This window comes from Haliaeetus albicilla, chromosome 2, assembly GCF_947461875.1.
Source record: "Haliaeetus albicilla chromosome 2, bHalAlb1.1, whole genome shotgun sequence".
In the NCBI taxonomy this organism is placed as follows: Eukaryota; Metazoa; Chordata; class Aves; order Accipitriformes; family Accipitridae; genus Haliaeetus; species Haliaeetus albicilla.
Genome location: NC_091484.1, coordinates 50,084,824 through 50,093,494, shown reverse-complemented (window position 1 = coordinate 50,093,494; position 8,671 = coordinate 50,084,824). Strand labels below are relative to the sequence as shown.

General features: G+C 38.6%; 1 protein-coding gene across 4 annotated transcripts in view; it reads right to left on the bottom strand.

Annotated features, from left to right (window-relative positions):
- Positions 1 to 4,785: 4,785 nt before the first annotated feature.
- The window catches only part of VWDE (von Willebrand factor D and EGF domains), a 42,444-nt gene continuing 38,558 nt past the window's right edge, over positions 4,786 to 8,671 (bottom strand). For 2 of the 4 annotated variants that reach the window (XM_069774315.1, XM_069774300.1), the window contains exon 29: positions 7,708 to 8,362. In XM_069774315.1, coding sequence (XP_069630416.1) covers positions 8,133 to 8,362 — 230 coding nt within the window. In that variant the 3' untranslated portion in view covers positions 7,708 to 8,132. The other 2 variants (XM_069774307.1, XR_011322738.1) reach the window with 2 other exon arrangements.

Genomic DNA, 8,671 nt, shown 5'->3' with positions numbered 1-8,671 from the left:
TCTGATTAAAATCCTGGATATCGTTTTATGTATGCTTCCTGCCCCTCCCTCCCAGTCAGATTTGGATCTTGATCAGTTAAACAGTATTAAAAAACCCCCAAACACAGTACTTGTTCAGACAGTTCTACTGTTACTTTTTAAAAGCTTAGTCCATACTGATGCTCTAAAAGAGTCCTTATCTTGACTACTTCTACAATCATATTATCTGATCATCTCTCAACTTCCAATTACTTCTTTTCCTTATCCCAGTAAGATAGGGAAATGCATTTATCTCCCTTCTTGTGGTTTAACCCCAGCCAGCAACTAAGCACCACGCAGCCGCTCACTTGCTCCCCCCCATCCAGTGGGATGGGGGAGAAAACCGGGAAAAGAAGTAAAACTCGTGGGTTGAGATAAGAATGGTTTATTAGAACAGAAAAGAAGAAACTAATAATGATAACACCTATAAAATGACAACAGTAATAATAAAAGGATTGGAACGTACAAATGATGCGCAGTGCAATTGCTCACCACCCACCGATCGACACCCAGCTAGTCCCCGAGCGGCGATTCCCCACCCTCCACCCCCAGTTCCTATACTAGATGTGACGTCCCATGGTATGGAATACCCCTTTGGCCAGTTTGGGTCAGCTGCCCTGGCTGTGTCCTGTGCCAACTTCTTGTGCCCCTCCAGCTTTCTCGCTGGCTGGGCATGAGAAGCTGAAAAATCCCTGACTTTAGTCTAAACACTACTGAGCAACAACTGAAAACATCAGTGTTATCAACATTCTTCCCATACTGAACTCAAAACATAGCACTGTACCAGCTACTAGGAAGACAGTTAACTCTATCCCAGCTGAAACCAGGACACTTCTGGACACGTAGACATTGACAATTCATTCCTATTCAAGACTGTGTTGTTATAGGAGCAATATAATGGGAGCCTACAGACTGGCGGTGAGGAAAAACTGTGTCTGTCACAAATCACCTGTGTGGAGGATGCTGAGGCTTGTCTTCGGGCCATGTTCCAGTTTGGCCTCATTGAGGTTTTGCAGCCTTTTAAACAGGCTGCAGATTGGACCGAGATGCCTATGTTCATTGTTCCTTGTTTCATTTGTGCTCTTTCTTGAAGGCTACAGTTGAGGAAGGTTTTGCCAAAACATGCAAGTTGAATCTGTCAGCTTCCTGAATGATGCCCAAATAAATTTTTTTTTGAGAGACAGATTGAGCTTCATTGTCTTCTAGGTGAAACTGGATTTTTTTTTTAGCGGGAGAATTTTAACTATGCATTACGTTAATCTATTTGCCTATGCATTATTTTAATCCATTTGATGGAATAACATTTTATTTGTCTATAACCTCCCTTACCACAACATGCAGCTTCATAGGCAGAGTGATTTACATGGACATGTTTCTCCAGGGATTACAAGCCACTGAGCATTGACAAGAAGCAAAGGAAATGGGGTCTTCTCAGTTACCAGTCTTCTCTAAAAGAGAGAACCCAAGCATACGGAGGGCAAATGAAAGACACTGGTATAGTTCATGAGACCCCTGTTTTCTGTTATGAGCAATTGAGAAGCCAGCCTCTGCCTTTCCTTTGGAGGCTGTTGCGTTTGGTTCAGGTGAAACCTGCTATGGACATGGGTTGAGCAGGTTTTGTTGCCAGGGGCAGAGGACAGAGTAAGAGGAGTGTATGTTTTTTGTGCTGCTTTTGCTGTGATACACTGGGTATTTCAGACATGAAAAATTTGGTTTTCACGCATGGAACAAGATGATTTCATCAACAGTTCTGGAGTAGGCTTTATTATGATGATGAAATTTTGTGTCTGTGTCATAGTTCACTACAATAATCATGCTATAATTTAGAAATTCAGGAGTTAAGTTGAATGCCTTAGATGACATACTGCTTGCAGGGAAGTGGATGGAGAAAAAATTGCCTCAGACCCAAGATTTCAGAGTAAATGAGCAGAAGTATGTAAACGTGAAGAGGCATATCATCTCACTATTGTCCCTGAAATGACTGACTTCTACTAATAAAGCCAGAAGAGACAATAAGGGTGATTAGAAGCCAAAAGAGGTATTAGCATCATTACGAGCAGAAGACCAGGAGCAGTCAGTGAGAGACCTGTAATTGGTGTTTCTGGGCAGGCCAGAACAAATGCTAATTTGAATAGTTCCCTGTTTAGAAGTGATTGAAGTAAGCAAGCAGTAATTTGATGGCACACAGAATGTGACAGCATATTTCAGAAATACTGCTTGAATGTAGCACCATCTACTGGCTACAGGGTTTTTCGTTGAGTTTTTTGGTTTTAAGAAATATTTAAATGTCCACAATATTTTAAGTGAGTTTAAAAGTGAATTTTCTAGTAGTTATTTTAAATTAGAGCAGTCTCAGTATGTATTATTAATGCCAGTTCAGGTCCCCAAATTATTATTTCCACAGTTCCACCTATACTTACTATAAGAGCTGTCAGTATTCCTTGTCTTGTGTTTGCTTCCCACTCACTGCTGCATTGAACATACTAGTTGCAGCACGTAATTTTTGGAGCTAGATGTGTCTTCCTGTGAAAGGCTAGTTATGCAGGCAGCTCAAAAGTCAAGAAAAACGACACAAAACAGGTTACCTCCCTTATTTGAGCTAACTGTAACACCTTATACAGATGCTGATTTTCACTAAAAACTGAAAAAATTGTAGGGGTAGTGCATTGGTTGTGTTTTTGATACTCTGTCTTTTTAGAGCATGCATGGAAAGCTGAGAAGTGTTTCTTTACTTGCATGAACATTTGCCCATTTATATCTTCTCTTTTACTGAAAGTGGTTGCAGCAAGAATGGAGTTACTTGGTTTATCTGTAAAATATCCTTTATTGGCTGAACTGAGCTGTGGGTGGAAGTTGAGTAAAAAAAATGACCCAACTTTGCCATGTGCTACCTGTATACAAGAGAAACTGCATAAACGTCATTAGTAACACTTTCTAATCTCTGCGTTTTGGTTTTGTATATGTAACCAGCTGTTACGTTTGATTGAGACTTCAAACTTTGGATTTTCCCATTCAGGCAAGTAATGGAGTGGATATAGCCAATTTGTCCAGTAGCTTAAGCTTTTATACTGATTTACTTTAGGATTTACTTTTGGGAGATGGAAATGTTAACTCACTTTCTATTCTCAGCTATAAGAATATATAACTAACTTTTGTAAAAACAAAGAGTCTTTCACATGGGGCCCACTTTTTTTTTTTTTTTTAACCACAGCCAACATGGATATAAATCCAGGAAACGGATTCCTTGGTAAGATCTGTGGTATCTTCTGTGATACCAGTCCCTCCTTCAGAAACATTCATTATACTGCATTTTAAAGATCTTTTCAAGGTCATGGGCAAAAGTCAATCTGCACTTGGGAGAACTTCTGCTGGCTGGCAGAGCAACTTCAGTGCAACCACATAATAAATGGATGATGTACATTAGGTACCTTCCAGCACTGTTTAGTATTTAAAGAAATGCAAGAAAATTCAATGAAAGTACCTACATTCTGTATAATGTGCTAAGAATCACTGCAAGATCTTCAGTTTAGCACAAGTTGCCTTTCCTTCCATCAGAGTGGAACCGTGACAACTCCTGCAGTATGCAGCCCTTCTCACCCCTTCCAAATCCCCTAACTCTTTTGGGCCTAATTTCAGATTGCATTATGCAATTTTAGAACTATTTTGTTAACCGGTGTACACAAGCCCTCTGTATGCTTCTGCCTCCTGTTAAACTGAGCAATTTTAATGCACTGTTGCAATGTGCTTTCTAATTACAGTGAATTCTGTTTCATGTGTATGACGGACAATCTAGTAACACAATAGTTTCAATTAATCACGTAATTACTGGGCAGTTTTGAAGTAGCTGCCTGTCTATGCATCTACTAGTAATTTTTCTGCTTCACGTGCTTGCTGGAAAATAGCACAGCTTAGCACTGAGCATTTTTAACTACTACAGCAAAACTCTGGATGTGCTTTTGTTGCACAGCTTGCATTTGGAAAATGCAAAAGAAATAATTTCTGCCTTTAGAAACACTGAAAATAAATGGGAAATACTAAAAGTTATGATTAAAAAAACCCCCTTTATTCAGCCTGAAATCTTTGAAAAGCATATATATATATCAATTCAGTTTTGTGAATGGAAGGTACCAAAATCCTATTAACCAAAGTACTATTAAGGGCATTCCTGGCAGATGTTGTCTCTCTCTTTAGCATACCATTTCTGTAACTGACACATGGAATTGGGGTTATTACAATATGAGATTATGCGATATTGGTGTGTTTGCACTTTAAAAACATTTTCAGAACCTTGTGTATTCAAAGCATCATCCTGAGGCATCAGTTCCAGTAGCTAGTCAGGTTTTGTTCAGAGAGATCTTTGTGAGTTGTGAGAAAGGAAACAATTCAAGTGGAGTAGGTTTTAAATAAGAGAACAGTTCCCAGAAGATCAGGCTATGAGCCACTTGGATGCTTGATTGAATGAAACTATGGAAACACTGAAACTTAAAATGCAAGTGGGAAATTGAAAACAGTTTTTAAATACACCAGTCAGGCACTTGGAAATCCATCAGGTATCGTTCTGGAATGATGCTGACTTCTCAAAATGCCAGCTTACTTTGCAAAATGACTTAAGAGGACTATCAAAAGGTGAGGAGAAATCTAGGCACAAAGCTGCTAACAGCTATGATTTGGCAATCAGCATCCCACAGTGGCAGTAAATGGCAAAATGAGCTCTATTTTCTTCCCATTCAGAATTAGTGTATGTAAATTGAGTATTGCTCAGGAGAATAGGAAGTCATGACGTTTATTTTTGGTTTAAAAAAAACCAAACCAAAACAGTAAACTTCAATGGCTTAGCTAAAGGGACGACTGTATCTATTACCAGAGCTCAGCTGATTGCAGCAGGAACTGAAATGTCTTTCACAGCTCTAGGGGAAGAAGATGGTGGTCCTCTGTAGGAAACTTCAGGAAAACTGGAATTTTATTTGTTCAAAAACTATCTGGCAGCTGGTACGTGCTAACAGTTCATTGGACCAATAGGTAATGGAAAAAACTCCTCTAAGATGTTTTTACAAATACTTCCTGATTTGATGTATACAGATGACATGATGTACAGCAAATTCCTCCTCTTATTAGTTCCTATTTTAAGATTCAGCATGGCTAAAAGCATTGCCAAATTTCTCTAAGACACTCAGGGACAAAATTTTCTCGTATTACTGAATGCTATCTCAAAACAGGGGCATAAAAGTCTTACAGACACAGAAATCTTTCAGTACTTCCTCAGTATAAGTAATGAAGTCAAAACAGAAGAGTCAGCACCTGGCTCCTGGCTACAAAGGCTTGCCATAGATAAACCAGAATTATTCTGTATCTGGTTGCCTGTTAACAAGACATGTGGCCTTGTCTCCACTGTTAGTAACCAAGCCTTGGTTTTAAGTTCCCCCTCTTTCCTCACTACTAGCTAGTCATTGCAACAGACTGACATAAATATAAGACAAAGAAGAAAAAAATAGTTCTGGTTTTTCTTCTGTATGCAGCCAAATAGTATGTATGTAAACAATGCTTAAAATCAGAAGGTACCATTCACAAGTGATGAAATGCTGCCTTCTTTCCTAGAGTCACTCAGCAGCTATTACAATCTTGTTCCCACAAAGGAAATCTCATTGTCCAGTTGACTACATCAACAAACTGCAGAATTTTGGGGTTGCATCATTCATCAAACCCGGGAGCCCAGTGAAGAAACAGAGGCTGTGGGGTTTGTGCATGAGGTAGCAAAAAATTATCGAAATAAACATTAATGACTACAAGATTGTTGTTCTGAAGCTTGTCAAAATTCATGACGGCATTATGAATCTTTTAAAATAGTGCTTCTGGATATTCCTTTCATTTAAATAAACTCTGTAATTGCCTTCAATGCTCTTGCTATTTTCAAGTCTCATACATCCATGAAGCACTGCAATTTAATTGATACACTTCTTTTCTTCAACCATGATGCCTTTGTACCTTGGAGAGAAAAATAAATAAATAAATAAATAAATAATTGTAAAAAGATACTTTAATGACACAGCCTGTTTTTATGATAAAGTTTAAGAAATAATTTTAATGTATCTCTGCTTTCCTGATATGCAGAAACACAACATTACATTAAACTTGTGCATACAGCGTGTTTCTTTCTTTAAGAAAATGTGCCATTTTGCTCAGTGTATGATACAGCACTGTCTGACTGATCAGCAATGTATTTTCTAGATTAAAAATATACTAATGCTTTGCAGTATATATTTATGTAAACATTTAAACCAAATTTTTTTTTTTTTTAGGCCACATTTTGGAAATTCATTGCAAACATTGTAGTCTTATCTTTATAGGATGTGTAGTTTTGTATTTAAAAAATGTGTATGAGCATTTACTAATAATTTCGATTTCTTAAACATATTTGCCCCTCTAGCAAGTTATCTGCTGTCTGACCACAAATGGTATTGGCATGGTATATTGGACTTGATAAAGTAGGAAAAAGATCTGAACTCGCAGTAGTTTCAACTGGGAGAAACTGAGGCTGGATGAAAGTTAAACCATTGCCATCTTCCCTGTTTTTTACCCATTTCTCACTAAAAATGCCTGCACATCTAGCAGTCACATTATAGGTTTTACATTAAAAGACATAATGTGGCAAAATACTAAAAAGAAAGGAAAGATGGGAAGGATAGAATATTCTATTTTGGCTGCAGCAGGAGACCAAAGAACTAAATTGCTTTTTTAAAGGAAAACGGTACCAGTGTGAACAGTGGTATGTAATTAAAGATGAACGTAAAGGAACAGCACCAGCATGCAGTGCTAAAATCAGCTAAGCTATGTTCCAACTCCACCAAATGAATTCTGCTGGCACCCGAAAAGTGTCTAAATACATTGAAATGAAAATAGGAGAAACATCACACGTGATGCAAGAAGAGTAGAATGCTTTCTACTTCAGATGTCACAAAATAGTTAGTTGCAATGAAATGTTTAATTGAGTTACTTCAGTGAATGACTGTCAGCACTCAAGCAAAGTAATACAACAGAAGATTATGTGACAAAACAGAGAAATGTTCATCATTCATTATATTGCAATAAAGTAAAGCTGTTGCCAACAGCTTTAATACTTGGGGATAAGGAATGTTTGTATAAAACAAGGATGAACTGACTGACAGTGTAGTGAGTTAGTTGACAAAGATCAGGACTTGATTCGATGCAAGCTAAGAAAGTCAGCAGTGGGATGCTTTTCCCCAAAATGGGGCCAGATGCTGGTAAAGAGAATACTGGTTGTTAGGAAGAAGATAGTTATCAATTCCTGCTGCAGCCGCTTAGGGATGACAAGAGGTCATCATCTTAATTTGAAACAAAGGGAATTTACTTTAGGTATTGAGAACAATTCTTTAAGTATTAGAGCCTATAAATTACTGGAATAGCTCTTAGGAATTTTATGAACTTTCTCTCACTGGAGACTGAAAGAAGAAATTAGACAACCACATTTGGTGTATTTCGTGCTGCTTCATTGGACAAGGGTGGACTAGATAATGACTCCCAAATAGCTGTATCTGTGATGGTGTCTTGACTCTACAATTACCTGAATTTTCTTCCCACAGAGGACTCCAGTATAACCAGGACGACAAAAGCATACATTAGGCAATACACACTTGCCTCCAAACAGACACTTCTGGTTGCACACAGCTAAAGCAAGAGAGGTACATACGTGGTTTTATTCAGGAAAACAACTTGGTGAAGGAAAAGCAACTGCTATCTCTATATACTTATTCTGCTTGCTTACAGGAGCTGAGAACTTGGAAGGTATTTTCACAGGGAAGCATCCCTCAGTGTAAGATGACTTCAGAGTCATGTAGAGCCAACGATGTTCTTATGCCTATCCCATCCCCCTTAGGCTTTGATGCAGATTTGACATGGGAATATGCCGAGGGCATGAATGAGACACAGATAGGGACATGAGTAAGGTGGTTTTTAAGGCATCCTACTATTTCAAGCTATTGCAATGGCCTCTCAGGGCTGTTGCAGCAGCACATGGTGTTGGAGCAAGCCACCACATACTGCCATGGTCCTGGACTACCATCGTATTCTGGAGGGCTTCAGAAGGGGCAGAGGAGTCTCTACTCTTTATCCTGCCTTTGACACAGATTTGGGTTAAAAGGTAACTGAGGTGTAGGACTTCGAGGTACTATGTATTGCTGAAGCAGTCTTAACTGTGCTGAAGCACAAGGTTTACAGGTCACATCATTCTTACGTGTTTGACACTGGATTCCTTCCCACTGCGGAAGACAATGACATGTACTCGGTCCAATACACTCCCCACCGTTCTTACATTCCTGAAGACAGATTGCTGCACAAACATCATCACAAAGTTTTTTTATATCCCAAGTGATTACTTTTACTTATTTACATTTCAGGATGCCCACGAGAGGCTGAGTGCTTTCCATACACAAGAGTCACATCATCTTCACTGAAAATCTGTCTAAGATCAACAAGATATTAAAGAAGAAGGGCAACTAGAAACAAAAAGCCCTACAGCCAAAGCACACATTGAGATGTTCTGATGCATCACAGATTGCTACAAAAGCCCAAAATACTGAATTAAGTCAGCACCACTAAATAGCTTTTTTTTTCCAAATTTACCATTCTAAAACCCACA